The 15653-nt window shown below is 42.4% G+C and overlaps 1 protein-coding gene across 1 annotated transcript in view; it reads right to left on the bottom strand.

The window, feature by feature from the left end:
* si:ch211-186j3.6 (neural-cadherin) overlaps window positions 1-2637 on the bottom strand; it is a 43878-nt gene extending 41241 nt beyond the window's left edge. Inside the window, exons 1-2 of the mRNA XM_042340396.1 lie at window positions 2027-2637; window positions 1494-1831 (exon numbers count right to left, since the gene is read on the bottom strand). Of these exons, the coding sequence (XP_042196330.1) occupies window positions 1494-1831; window positions 2027-2637 (949 nt within the window). The remainder of the gene's footprint in view (window positions 1-1493; window positions 1832-2026) is intronic.
* Between the last annotated feature and the right edge of the window lie 13016 nt (window positions 2638-15653).

Genomic DNA, 15653 nt, shown 5'->3' with positions numbered 1-15653 from the left:
GTTTTCCCATGATTTTCCGGAGATGCCATCACGGCAACCAGTTAAGCCGGTCTCTCTAAACACTTGAGGGGGTATTTTACTGGGAGAATTTGCACACTCAGAGAAGCTGACACACGTGCGGCTGAAAGCAGAATAGCGAGAGCATCGCATTGCCCTCAGTGCCTTGCACCCAGGCTCCTCACACTCACCAAACACCCTCAACCTGGGAGCTCAGACACTTGGTACCTTTGGGGTTTATGTGTGTGTGTGTGTGTGTGTGTGTGTGAGGGGGTAACTCAGATTAATAGGGCAATCGAACAGACGCAATGCCTCGATAATCCAAGTGACATTGTTCCTTGGCTTTTAAAACTAACACAAAACAGTTGTTAAGATGAAAGCCAAGGTTAGAAAGGAAACCACGGATAAACCCACTGTAACGGAAAGTCTGGATCAATGAATGATTTTTTTTATTAATTAGGAAGGGAATATCCGGGTTGGGGTCGGAACATCTCTGTTGAGAGAAGGATGGATGTTGTGTGTCACGCAAGTGGATACAGTTATCAATGTTTTGATGCAGTAACAGCTTTATTGATACGGCGGTGTCGGTTTTATTGATAAAGTATCCGTTTTTATACAGTGTCAGTTTTAATGGTATAGTATCCGTTTCATTGATACAGTATCAGTGTTGTTGAGACAGTATTGGTTTTATTGATAGGGTATCAGTGTTATTGATACAGTATCAGTCTGTGTGAGTGAGTGAGTGAGTGAGTGAGTGAGTGAGTGAGTGAGTGAGTGTGTGGAGAGGAGTGAGTGAGTGAGTGAGTGAGTGAGTGAGTGGGGAGGAGTGAGTGAGTGAGTGAGTGAGTGGGTGAGTGGGTGGGTGAGTGAGTGAGTGAGTGAGTGGAGTGAGTGAGTGAGTGTGTGGAGAGGAGTGAGTGAGTGAGTGAGTGAGTGTGTGGAGAGGAGTGAGTGAGTGAGGGAGGGAGGGAGGGAGGGAGGGAGGGGAGGGAGGGAGGGAGTGAGTGAGTGAGTGAGTGAGTGAGTGAGTGAGTGAGTGAGTGAGTGAGTGAGTGAGGGAGGGAGGGAGGGAGGGGAGTGGAGTGGAGAGGAGTGAGTGAGTGAGTGGAGAGGAGTGAGTGAGTGAGTGAGTGAGTGGAGAGGAGTGAGTGAGTGAGTGAGTGAGTGTGTGGAGAGGAGTGAGTGAGTGAGTGAGTGTGTGGAGAGGAGTGAGTGAGTGAGTGTGTGGAGAGGAGTGAGTGAGTGAGTGAGTGAGTGAGTGTGTGGAGAGGAGTGAGTGAGTGAGTGAGTGAGTGAGTGAGTGAGTGAGTGAGTGAGTGAGTGAGTGAGTGAGTGTGTGGAGAGGAGTGAGTGAGTGAGTGTGTGGAGAGGAGTGAGTGAGTGAGTGAGTGAGTGAGTGAGTGAGTGAGTGAGTGAGTGAGTGAGTGAGTGAGTGAGTGAGTGGAGAGGGAGTAGGGAGTGGAGGTGGAGTGGAGGTGGAGGGCTCACTCCGGTACCTTGTTTCTCGTGGATCTTGACGGTCAGGCGGATGTCGGGTCGGCTCTCCCGGTCCAGGCCGCCGCTGATGCTCAGCCGCCCGCTCTCCCGGTCCAGGCTGAGCGGCGAGTGCTCGGGGTAGACCAGCTCGTACCGGGCGGCGGGGAACCTCCGGCCGGGGGACAGGGTCAGGATGACCGAGCCCACGGCGGCGTCCTCCGACACGGTGATGCGCCGGGACTCCCGGGGCAGCAGCGACCGGGGCTCCCGAGGGGCCCTCAGCACCGGGTCGGGGGTCGGGGTCGGGGTCGGGGGCAACACCGGGGAGTGCAACCGGACCTCCAGCCTCAACGGGCGGCTGGTCAGCCCCGGGGAACCGCGGTCGCTGACCACCACGTCCAGCCTCAGCTTATCCCTCTCCCTCACCCTCCTCTTCTTCCTCCTCCTCCTCCTCCTCCTCCTCCTCCTCGGGTCCAGCAGCGACTCGGGCAGCACCGCGTCCCCGGTCTTGGGCACCACAGAGGAGGGCGAGGCGCGCGGCTCGGGTCGGTACACCGGGCGCCCGTTCCGGTCGGGGTCGGGGTCAGCGGCCGCCGCCCGGTAAAGCACCGACCTGAGCGCCAGCGGCCGGACCCCCGCGGCCGCGAATGCCGGACGGCGGTCGTCGGAGTCCAACACGGCCACTCGGACCTCGGCGGCCACCGCCCACACCGCCGCCGCCGCCGCCGGTACCGGGCAGTCCCGGACGCACCGCACCCCGAGCTGCAGCCGGTACCCCGGGGTCTCCTCCCTGTCCAGGGCTCTGGTGCTCCTCAGGGAGACGTGTCCGCGCCGGTGGTGGGAATACAGCTGGAAGTCGGGATGCCCTTCGCCCATCAACGCGAGTTGCCACCCGCCGCCGCCGCCGCCGCCGCCGCCCGGTGTCCCCGCGCACCTCCCCGGCAGCCCGAGCCGACTCAGGGGGATGGTGGCTCCCCGCACCCTGGACCCCCGGGGCAGGTTCTCGCTCAGGTGCCCGTAATACCACGCGGGTCGGTCCCGGTCCCCCCGGTCCCGGTCCCGGTCGCTGCCGTGGGCGCGGGTGCGGGTGCGGGCGCGGGCGGACCCGCTGGACCCCGGGCAAAGGGGGTCGAGGCTGTCCAGCCCCGGGGTCAGCAAAGCCATACAACACGCGAGATCCCACCGCCACAGCAAGTGCATAGCGCTGAGCGTCTCCTTCCCCTCTGCCTTCGTTGGGGGCTGTTGTTGCTGTTGTTGTTGTTTTTTTTGAGGGTGGGGGGGAAGTGGGGGTGGGGGGGGTGGGGGGTGGGGGGGGAACTCGTTGGTCGGGGTCGGGGGCTGTGGGACGGGTTTGTTTGCGAAGCTGAGCGATTGCTGTAACGCGCGCTCGTCGCTGCGCTCTCAGAGCGAGTGATGGTGAGTGAGTGAGTGAGTGAGTGATGCTGAGCGTTGGGCACATTCAGCGCATACGTTTGCTCTGCTCTCTCAGCTCGGGAATCCCTCCCCTCTTCCCTCCCCCCACTCTCCCCCCCCCCCCCCCCCACTTTTCTCTCCCCCCCCCCCCTTCCCTCCCCCTCTTCCCTCCCCCCACTCCCCCTCTTCCCTCCCCCCCACTCCCCTCTTCCCTCCCCCCACTCCCCCTCTTCCCTCCCCCCCACTCCCCCTCTTCCCTCCCCCCCACTCTCCCTCTTCCCTCCCCCCACTCCCCCTCTTCCCTCCCCCCCACTCCCCCTCTTCCCTCCCCCCCACTCCCCCTCTTCCCTCCCCCCCACTCCCCCTCTTCCCTCCCCCCTCTTCCCTCCCCCTCCTCTTCCCTCCCCCCCCTCTTCCCTCTTCCCTTTCCCCCTCCTTTCCTCCTCCCTCCCCCCTCTTCCCTCCCCCAGACTGGTACCCAAACAACTCCATGTGACACTAACCTCAACAGCTACTTATCCCCCCACCCCCAAACCTATCATTATAGCATTAGTCTCTCCACATGCCAATGCGTGTCTGGTCCCGGGTTTCACTGTTACGAGCTAATAATAATAAATAATACTACTGATAATAATAATCCTTGCATTTTGATACAGCGCCTCATCACGTCTTCGCGACGTCTCAAAGCGCTTCACGGCATAGACTGTAAAGTGAATTGACGGTGTATTTGTGGGCGAAACGCGGCAGCCAATTGCGCACGGCGGTGTCCCCACAAACACTCGTGGACTGAAGTGACCAAATTATTATTGAGTAAGGAAACTTGCCCAAGGTTTCGCCCTGCCTGGAATTGAACCCAGGTCTCTCGCTTGCAAAGCGAGTGCTCTAACCGCTGAGCTACGGGATTCCACAATAATCGCAAAGTACAATTCTGCAAAAAGAAAAATAATAATAATAATCCTTGCATTTGATATAGTGCCTTATCGCTGAGTCGTCGAGACGTCTCAAAGCGGTCCACGGAATATATTGTAAAGTGGATTGACTGTATATTTACGTGGGCCAAATGCAGCAGCCAATCGAGCACGGCAGTGTCCCACAAAACAGTCACGGATTGAGTAACCACATTGTTTTTGGAGGAATTATTACTCTCCGGAAAGCAAATGCAATGCGTAATACAAAAACACATCATGAATTGTGTTGTGGTCAAAGCGTGCATTGTGTGATACCTTAATTTTAACCTAAAAGTATGTTTCATTAATTAACAATGCTCTGACTGAATTCTGGACACTTTACTGTGCAAATATTGCATCTTCTAATAATTTACTGGAGCACAATATAATGAATGGATTCATAGTTAGGAAGCAAACTCGAACGAAATGCAAAGTATGGTCCATACAAATGTTAGTTTGACCTCTCCCTGATCAATCTGTATCATACTAAATGTTTTTCTCGCATTTAATGTTTTTATATAACACATAAACTGCACAATATGTTATTCAAAATATCCTACCTTTAAATTCAAAGAATAAACTAAGGCAAATCGTCCTTACGATTAAAAATATAAAGCCATTAAATCAGAAAATCAGAATAGTGGCCTCTGAAAACACTTTACCAAGAATAATACTGTATAATAATCCTTGCATTTGGTATTAATTTGGTCACTCAATCCACGACTGTTTGTGGGACACTGCGATGTGAAATTGGCTGCTGCATTTTGCCCACAAAATATACAGTCAATCCACTTTACAATATATCCTGTGAAGTGCTTTGAAACGTCTGAACAGCGTGATACAGCACTATATCAAATCAAGAATTATTATATTTGATAAAAGGTTTCATCACATTATCCAAATGTCTCAAAGCGCATCACAGGGATTTTACTGTAAAGTGCCGTGTAATTGTAGGAGTGCTGTTCATGTTTTGGTGCCTGCTGAGTTCTCTTTCACATGTTTTACTCATTTGTGCAGGGCAATTATAGTTGGGTGCTGTCGTACAATCTATTTTTTACCACGTTCACAAGGCTGATGCATCTCAAAACTGATATTTGGGATTTTACCAATATTTCAAATGCTGCATCCATTAAATAAGTGCCAAGTTAATGCAGCAGTGATGTCGTGTACAAGAGCACCATTGTGCTGTGCAAAGGAATGATCGGACACATTCTCATCTCTGATTCTCCATCTTTTAAAATGTCTTTTTCTCCCCCTCCCTTTTATTTCTCTCTTTATCCGATTATTCTTCTGTCTCTTGCCGTCTTTACTTCCATCTTCATTTATGTGCCTCTTTCCGTATTTCTACTTTCAATCTCTCTTAGTCCTCTCTGTCCTCTCCTGTTTCTCTTGTTTCTTAATAAACCTATGTCCAAAAAAATTACACTAGATTTTTTTTTCCTTATATTACAGCGGGTTATATGAGTTAAAAGATTCATCACCTATCAAACCTAATCAGCAAAATCATCCAATATCTAATTGCCCTTGCTTGGATATATTTGAAGAAGATACAATAAAAGCTTTATCAAATAGTATATTGGATTTTCTTTCTTTTCTCTTCCATCTGCTTTCCATTTCATTTTTAGTTTCACTGTCTTACAGTTTGCATTGTGTTTCTTTAATTCATGAAGTCCTCTGTTGAATCAATAGGAACTTGCAATAATTAGTGATGTGCTTGACCAACTAATTTGCATCAGTAAGAATCTGCTGCCCAAGTTTCTTTCTTTTTTATTTAATTTCCCTCTTACAGGCCTTTGGTGAGAGAGTGAGTAGCTAATCTCTGTATTTTCATTATTCTCTCCCTGGGAATGAAATAAATCCCTCTACTCTCAACTTTTCATTATGTCAGAGAGTTAAGCATTACTTTATAATCAGCCTAATCTTTGAATTAATTTAAAAGTGTAATTACGTGCAAATGAATATTTGAGCTGGTAATGTTTCTTTTTTTAAGGAAGAAGTTATATTTTCATAAATACGATCTACTTGTTGTATCAGGAAACATTTTGATAGATCCTTGTCAATAGGTAGATATTGAGTCTCAGTTTGAAGTTGATGCACGTGTATCAGGAGCTGCTTTTTACAGAAGTCAAAGATGAATTGTCCAAATTAACGTCTTGTTCCCTTTTCAATTTCACATCACAAAGTGTTTACGACTGATCAAACAATCAATCACTGTGAAACCTTTTCAAAATCACCTACTTAATATTAGATACCCAAATCACTGTAAACTAAAAAATATTGATTACTTATCTCAATGTGCCACAGGTGTGTCATATTGTAAGTCCAGTCAATAGTGAACCTGGGCTCTGGATAAAACAATAACTTGCCTTTATATAGCGCCCTTCGCAAAGGATGGTGTCTTGGTGAAATAAGACAAAGTGAATCGTTTGAGACAAAATCTATCAAGAATATCATTTCCTTATATTTCTAATGAAAATACAGCTTTTCACAGCACATCAATCAATAATCTTTGATGCTGCCATCTGTACTAAGCAACAGGACAGATCAGAAGAAAGAAAATGGAATACTCTTAGCAACGATTTTGTAGTAATGATTGATTAATATGTCTAGAACTGTGTTATATATATATTGATATATCAGTTCCAGCCATATCAATCAATAATAAGTATATACGCACATTATTCAACAATTAGTGTATATATGCTGTGTATGTATCTATGACTGTAGGTTCACTAATATATACATATATGTGTCAGCTATAGGATGGTATCTGGTGCCCCCACCACACTGTGTCTTGTAGAATTGTGGAACTTATTAGTGTTTTGAACTGGTAAGCTGTGCACTTACTTATTGTGAAAGTTTTCAATTCCCAGCGCTAATATTCTTCATCTTGATGAGCACAAAAAAAGTAATGCAAGATAGAAGGGATAAAAGAAACAAAAAGGACATCTAGGATAATAAATAGCTGAGATACGAGGCAATAATAGAATCAGATTGTTGTCATGACATGATAAATTTTATCGGCAGATCTCAGAACCCTGAAATCCAATTACTTTCTCTGTATCTGCCAAACACATTTTATCCTTTACAATATAGATCACTTTATGTTGAAGTTGATTCAAGTGGCCTAGGCATGCTGTTTGTCTACAGAAAAGTTTGAAAGTATATAACATATATTCTCTACCAAGTTGAGCTGAGGGGCTTTATTTTAAATAAAAAAAACACAGTTAAAATGCCATATCTTGAGGTATATTTTCACATAATTGGTGCTATAGTCAATTCCAGCTTCTTAAAGTTAGAATACAAAAAAACAGAAGATTTACATTGGTACTCTCAGTGGAATGAAATGCTGTAATATGATTCAATGGTAGCGAGTTTGCTGCAAAGTTTGGAGTCAAAGTTTTTTATATTAGAAAATGAAATATATATACAGTTTACTTGTATTATTTGTGGGTTTGTGTCAGCAAACCTAGTTCCTTTCAACAGTTTTGCCCTCATGGCAGAATTAAATTTTTAAAACTAATAGTTCTTTGCAAAGTTCACTTTAATTTGCTAAGCTACTCTGCTCGTCAAACTCGCATATCGCATGATACACAATACATTTCTAGTTCTCTTTTAAATTTGTTCTCACACTATGACTGACTGATTCGGATCACGCTGGTTATAGAGGTCTGAGGTGAGATTGCTGCTGTGATGTTCATTACTCCCTTCCCACCCCTATTTGTGTCCATCCCTCACACTTTATTTGGTACAAGTAATCATGGCAATAAATGGGAGCGAGGTACTATGCAGTTCCAAACTGAATTTAGTGCACTTTTGTATTCCCTTGTCACAAACTTGCCTTTGGCTGAAAGGCAGGGACAGAGTTCATAGCCTTTATGCCCTTTGTTTCCATTGTCCATCTGCCCACCAGAATATCACCAGGGACGAACAGAAAGACATGAGGAATGGCCACCTGCTGGATCAACACCAACACTTAAACTTTATTTTCTTTCATCTAAAATTTGCAACTTTCCAGTGGAATGCATTGCGGTCAAATGCATCACTCTTTGAAAAAAAAATTAAAGGTTCTGCAAATGATTCCTAATTAAAGTATATTTAAATTGCAGAAGCTGTGAATTCATTTACTTGTACATGACACACTTGGGATCCTGGGATGATAGCATAAAGTATGTCTCGCAGTGAGCAGCATTCCACTTTGGATGACTTGGTGCCTCAGGGTGCTGCTGTATTGACATCCTATCCATTTCTCAACGGGACATGTCTGCCAGTGAACTACTTCAGCTAATGGGGGGAGGGAGAGGGAAAATCAGAAGCGTTGAATGCTTACATAACTCCTACTGGTTATCAGTAAGAAGATAGGATAACGTGACTTTATTTTTTCCTCTCATCAAGGCATCTGATACATGTAAATCTATTATCATGCATAAGAATCTACTACTGAGAGATCCACAAATGTATATCATCCATTTGGATGTCTAGTTGAAGATCAGCATTTCGAAACGCTATCCTGCTTGAAGGGCACTATATTAAAACAAGCTGTTGTTGTTGAAGTGTGCACTCTCCCAGACTCACACTGTGTCAGCCTGGCATAGTGACTCACTCTCGCCTCTTGAATCAGAAGGTTGTGGGCTCAAGCCCCACATCGGGACTTGCTATCACATAGCCTAAGGTGACACTCCAATGCAGTGCTGTGGATGTGTTGCATTGTCAGAGGTGCCATCTTTTGGATGAGACGTTAGGTGGAAGTTAAAGATCCCACACCACTATTTGAAACAAGAAAGGAGTTTCTCCTGGTGTCCTGGGCAACCAATCCCCCAAATAAAATTGGTCATTGACTTCATGCCTGTTTGTGGAACATTGCTGTGCGCAAATTGGCTGCTGTGTTTCGCCCACAAAATACACAGTCAAAACCACTTTACATTATATCCGGTGAAGCGCTTTGAGACGTGTTGATGATGGTGATAATCATTGTTATCATTATTACTGTTTACATAATTCCTCATGTCACTTAGGTAATGTTTGGCAAAAGCCAAGGCTTGGAGACCCCGGAATGTGCAATGGGGTAAGTGTATGAGTTTAACTAGCTAAAACTAACAGCTAAAAAAATGAAACTTACCATTACAAACATTTACAAGCTTTTCGCTACTTTCCATACATCTCGGTCTGCAGCTGTTGTTATGGCCTTCAATTTTGTTCCAAAGCAAATAGCTATCCTCAACACAATATCAATTGGTTTTGTTAGCAGCCTGTTCCACACGTCCACTACTCAGTGGGGAGAAATCCTTTCTTGTCTCAATTGAGATTTGGTTTAAGTAAACAGTCCGTATATCAGCATTTTTAAAGCTAATTCTCCCCTTCATTCTTTCTCTAATAAAAAATAAATCAAATTTTGTGAGTCTCTTCTCATAACACAGTCCCTGATGTCTTGAAATAATCTACTTTGCTCTTCTTTGAATCCTCTCCAACACATCACGTCTCACAGAAGATCACTATTTTCTGACTCGATTAAGAGTTAGGTTTATAGCTTTAAGGAATGTAAATGTAAAGATGAAAATCCATGAAAGATTAGAGCAAAATATAGAGTTGGGGGGAAAAAAGGTCTTCTATATTTTGCTCCAGAATTCAGATTGTTGTCCTTTCAAATGAAAACTATCTGTGCCTTGCAAGATCAACTGCCAGCATAGTTCCCTTGTCTGATACTGTGGCTACTTAGCACACTTGTCTCGGGATTGTAGATTTCCACCTTTTAAAAAATAGCTACAGTAGTTTAGAATTTCAACTTTAGAGGATGCATCAACCAAATTTCAAATATATTATGCATTTTGCTTGGCTGAATATAAAAGCCACTAAGAATACTGTCATTCGTCATTTTTAATTAATTTCCGATTTAAATATTTAAGCTGTGTATTCATTAATTCACAATTTCTAAGGAAAGCTCATCATCAAATATTTTGAAGCGTATCTGCGAGGTTTTGCTGTTCATATTCTGAACAGGTCCCTTGCATGCGATTTTTTTTTCTCACTATATTATTTTAAATACTTTCGAACTGTGAACATGACAGCCCACAAGACATTCTTCAACGTGTGATGGGGATTCTAGGGTTGGAATCTGCCTATAGTTCTCCAGACCCCAACAGGACACATATGTTCAACTCAGTGCTTCACTCAGCAAGTTTCTGATCAAACAGATCAGTTGTGATGAGTTCCCCCGCAAGTAATAATAATAATTCTTGCATTTGATATATGAACCATAAAAAGAAACACAAATTTGATTTTGATGATTTCTTTATACACTTACAGCATATCAGCCACACTGCCCTTGTACAATCCCTATGTGAGCTCTGGATACATAAAATAGTTCAAATCAGCCAAAGGCTGGCATGCTTAAATGTACAGGCAAAAAATTAACATTCTTAAAGCAACCTCATACATCTAAGCTTCCTTAAGTCTTCCAACCACATGGTGCTAATACAGAATTACATTTGGAATCCTTTCTTTATGGATTAAATACTCAGGCAGCATCAGAAGTTGTTACTAGGGATTAAAAGTTATGTGGGGTTTCTTGAATAAATAAAACATATCAGGTACTTTTTTTGGAAGATAATGAAACTCTAACATGGAACTCTAAGTTCTAAAATGGTTTTCATAAATTCTCGGAGCGTAACTGATTATTCCACAGTGAAAAGGCCATTCTTTCCAAAGTGAAGTTTGACAGCAACTCCATTCATTGCAGCAAGTGTGTACACACTAAGTCTGGAGTCCAGTTACATTGAAGCAAATTCTAAAATCCAACACATCAGGTTATTCTGTTAATCCTAAACTAATTGTATTTTCGAAAATGGACCGCAGAGCCGTCAAGAAGCAGCCTCCCATCTTGGTAAGCGTGTTTAAATTTTTTCTTGAAGTGCATATACTTGATATGTATGGCATCAATCAAGGAGTATTCAACCAGGAACATTTATTTTGTTGGCCAACTATAAAGATAGGTCACCAGTGGTTTGGACAAAAACACAGAATCATAAGAGTTTTACAACAAAGAAGGAGGCTATTCGACCCATCGTGCCTGTGCCAGCTCTTTCAAAGAGCTAACAACTAGTTCCACTCCCCCACTCTTAATCCAAAGCCCTGCAAACTTCTCAATCACGGATGAACTTTTATTCACTAAAAATTGTGTCACATAATAAAAATACACAGCGGAGAGAAATTCCACCAGGGCATAGATTTATTCTGTCTATATGGCATTTTAGGAGTGTCCGATCCTGGCAAATTCTTAAATACGTCCTTGATTCTAAAACTGTTTTTCTGCTAGCTCTTTAACGTTTAACAACTACACCAACACAATCAGGAGGTTAAACAACTTTTTTCAATCATTGATGCGATCCTCTAAGTCTCACTAAACATACTATGTGTAAAAGCTAAGAATATTATTTTACCACAAGCGCTTATGGCTTATGGTATAAATCTTGAGTGCCTTCAGACAGTACATGACAATATCTTGCATGATAAACATGTGGCCAAGCCTCCTGGATTTGTTTATCGGCCAAATGCAGACACTGCTAAATTTAAAAGTTAGTTGCGCAAAGTCATCTTACTCCAAAAACGTTTTCCAACCTTGATGCCTCCCAGAAAATGTAATTATTAAATATCCAATAGATTTTCTGAATCCTGCCTGTGAGTCAAGCATATCTCAGTGGTTCAATGCTCCACTGAGAGCAAGGTAGTAATCTGAGCAGATGGGACGGTGACAATGTATCTCATTATTTAAATATTGTTCTGCATGCAAAGAGAAACAGGAAATCCAATTGTGTAAATACCAAAGTAGGGCGCAGTTTCTTCAGCAACCATAAGCATTCCGAGACACTGACCAGTGTGAAGGGTGCTATGTAAATGCAAGTTGTTGTTTTTGTGTTGGACTGTTTGTTCCTAGTGTAAAACCAGCAAACGTTTGTAATGCTCGGCACTGATTTTGGTTTCATTCCATACGCATTCTCACAACCCACACACTTGACCCTTGGATCATCAGGCTTTATGGATCCATGCTGTGCGAAACATAACAGATCATAACATAACATGTAGGAGCAGGAGTAGGCCATTCGGCCCTTCGAGCCTGCCCCGCCATTCAATCATGGCTGATCTTCTAATCTAACTCCAGCTAATACCATAACCCTGCCTTATCCCCATATCCCTTAATCCCTTTTGCAATAAGAAATCCATCTATCTCAGTCTTGAATATGTTCAAGGACTGAGCGTCAACAGCCCTTTGGGGTAGCGAGTTCCATACATTCACCACCCTTTGAGTGAAGAAGTTCTTCAACTCAGTGCGAAAGGGCTGGCCTCTGATTTTAAGGTTGTGACCCTTTTTTTAATAACAGTCCACAGGTGAAATTTATTTCCCTTTTTAAATGTTGCAATAAAGCCATAACCATCTTAAAAGTTAGCAATAAAAAAATTGGAAATCAGTTTGGCCAAATTTTATTTACAAGACAAAATAAGCAAAAAATAGTATCACATAACTGCTTGCACTCCTTTTTTTTAAAAAAAATCAATGGGAACACAGAAATTCATCTCATAGTGTTGTAGTCAGACTGTAAAACTGTTGTAGTCAGACTGTAAAGCTGTGAATATATTCTTCACAATTTCTGAGCTGTTAAAAGGCAAACATGAATGGAGTTTTCAAAATATACACTGTTGATCTTGTATAAGCATAAGGCAAAGATTCTGAAGTTATTTCAGGAAGTCTGGGGGAAACTTCCACTCTTGTGTTTTGATAGATGTGGTGAATTATATTAATGTTTAGATGAATCTGTTTTGGGAATGAGCAGGTTGCATTCATCCACCAGTTACCAAGTCTAAAATATTGGTTCCCAACTATTGGATAGAAATTCCACCTGGGTCTAGATTTATTTTATTTCTGTAGCATTTTAGAGCAGCAGCTTTCATACTTGTTGAATTCAGGTTCAAGTCAGTTTTCTATAGTTCTTATAAGATCTTACAGCTTCAAAATTAAGGGTGTATTTCAGAATTTATCAAATTCTGAACTCCAATATGATTGAGTAAATCTAGACTTAAGTGGAATTTCTCCCTATATCAGTCACACCAGTAGGGTATGACTGTTAATGCAGAGAGGGTACATTTAGATATGGTTGCAGTGAATTTACACACTAAGTTACCCTCTAGTTTAATTTGTGAGAATAAAAAATAAACAGGATTTGAGGTGAATAATAATACTTGTAATAATAATAATTATGTGAAAGCATTTTTTTTGAATAATAAATGCCAAATTGAACACATTCATAAGTGTTAACTGCAAGACACCAACATTTATTACCCCCTTGCAAAACAAAATCAAAATTGACAGTAGCGCCAGGCACAGAATGACCTTCACTCTGTCTGTCCTAAAATCCCACCCCCCGAAGCCCAAGTTTTAAATTGACAGAAAGAAAATAACTTATCCACTGAACATCACACGGTTCTTGAAGGCAAAGCTCTCCTGCTGCTATCTGTCTCTGACTGTCTGAGCTTTCTGTTCAATCTCTGACAGCTACAGGAGTGAAGGCTCCTCCTCCATAATACTTAATTGAAAAAAAAGTAAAAGAAAATACCAAACAGTTGCTTAGTAACAAATGCTCATGGCAGTCAAGGTAGTGCTTTATACTATTAGTTGTTACCGATATTGTCTGTGTTGAAGAGAATTTCTTCTCTTGTGCAAAGAGCAAAGCATTCCTTTACAAAGATGTTTGTTGGATACTGTGTACAAAAAATGCAGCACCCGTCTTACCGAACCAGCAGAGGGATTTATTAAGCTCTGGGCTCTGTTAATAATTCATGGACGAAATCAGTTCAATTTTTTTCTTTCCTTTATTTTCATCTGTCCTGCTCAACACTCTGAGCCATTCCCAAGTGATCTGTTCCCACACCCCTGCCAACACAACTCCTGAAATCAGGCGATGGACACAATTACACAATTATTAAAATGATACACAACACTAACATTCTAATTAATCCGATTTTATTACATTTTAAAAATATCAATAGAATGAAATGGTGCTTTGAGCTATTGGGTAATAATGATACGATCAAACCAGCAGAACCTTCATGTACAATACAAACTCTATCCCCATTATATTTGGGGGGATTTTTGGTCGGGATGCCAGGAGAAACTCCCTTCTCTATTTGCATAGTGTCATGGGATCTCTAATGTTCACTTGAACAGACAGAAAGACTTTGGTTTAACGTCTCATCGGAAAGATGGCACCTCCAACAATACAGAGCATCGAAGGGTCAGCTTAGGCCGGCTATGTGAGTTAAAAGTCCTGACATGGGGCTTGAACCCACTATCTTCTGACTCAGAGGCAAGTGACTAACTTTTTAATCAAAGCAAACCTTGAAAATAATTCTTGGAAACTGGCTGATGTAGATCTGATTTACACCAGTCAGTTTGATTACTTCGGCTTTTATATCAAAACATAATTTATCTCCAATGAGATATTTCAACTAAATCTTTACTGTATCTTGTTCAAATTAATAAGATTTCTGGGATGCAATGTAACATAAAATACTACAATAGACAGAATTAATAAATTTCAATACCAAGAATTGCTACTAGCAAATTAATTTGCTAAGGTTATTGTTTGAATTTGTGCATTTCATCAAACCAGTGAAGAAAAACTAGCAAATTGGGTTCCTTCAGGAAAACTTGCAGTAGGCAATAACTCATTATGGTGCCATGATAATTCCATCATGTTCTGACAGGTTTTGTACAAGTGGTTCTGAAAAGATGACAAAGAGAGCCAAAAATAGTGTAATTTTCAAACGACAACAGGCAATACAGATAGAAGTTAGGCTTAAGCAAACAAAACGTGTTCAGCAAAGCACAGTAACTGGAAGGAACAGCCAGTGATCCATTTTCTTTTCACTGGGGAAGAGCACATCAAGAGATCAATTCTCCTAAAAGCAAAGTCATGTTAAGATTTACCTTTTCTGCAGCAAAATAGGCAATCGATAGTAGGAGTTACAAAATACCACAAAGTTCAAACATTGCAACTGTCCATTTAATGAATTATTAAGACAAGTGATACATTCCTATTTTCCCAAGGGATTGCTATGGGACTAAAATGTAAACAAGGACAACAGAGAAAAATAATTATTGGGCATGAATGTATTGCTTAATTACCTAACCACAGTTTGCTGCATTCTCAGTACAAATACAGTACCTTGTTGTGCTCATCAGGCACAACAGCTGACAGTTTTGACTCTTCGGCAGGGAGTTCTCATAATCTTTAGTTTCACACACAACTGCTCAAAAAGACAGAGGGCACTGCCCCCAAACAGATCCCTAATGAGTGCAAGGATGGAGTAGATAACACTTATATTTGATGGCCCTCCATGTAGTTTGAAGAAATGAGACCTGAGTCTGTTCAGCACCACTGGCAGATGGGAGATGAGTCCAGCTTTTATCCCTCGAGTCTCAGCAAAAACTCTTGTTCCTTCCAAAGTACATCCATCAGTCATGTAACAAGCAAATGCCAAGTCTGACCTCCCCTCTCCCCTTCCTTCAAATCTTATACAGATGTTGTCCCAGTAAAATTGTAATAGTCTTATCAGAACAACAGAACAAAGATGTAACAAACAACAGAGAACAGTCTTAATTGGTGTGTAGATTCTGCTCCCAAACTGAATAATCTTTTGTCCTATTTACAGCTACCACCCAAAGAGACCCTCATTCATTTGACTGGACAACTATTGTTCTATCACAGGGCCTCATTATTCAATCAATAATGAAAGTGCAAGTGAGACATTGTGAGCAGTTTTTCAAAG

The sequence above is a fragment of the Callorhinchus milii genome, unplaced genomic scaffold, assembly GCF_018977255.1.
Source record: "Callorhinchus milii isolate IMCB2004 unplaced genomic scaffold, IMCB_Cmil_1.0 Scaffold14, whole genome shotgun sequence".
Classification (NCBI taxonomy): Eukaryota; Metazoa; Chordata; class Chondrichthyes; order Chimaeriformes; family Callorhinchidae; genus Callorhinchus; species Callorhinchus milii.
The sequence above is the reverse complement of the archived record's forward strand: the minus strand, read 5'-3'. Positions and strand labels throughout refer to the sequence as shown.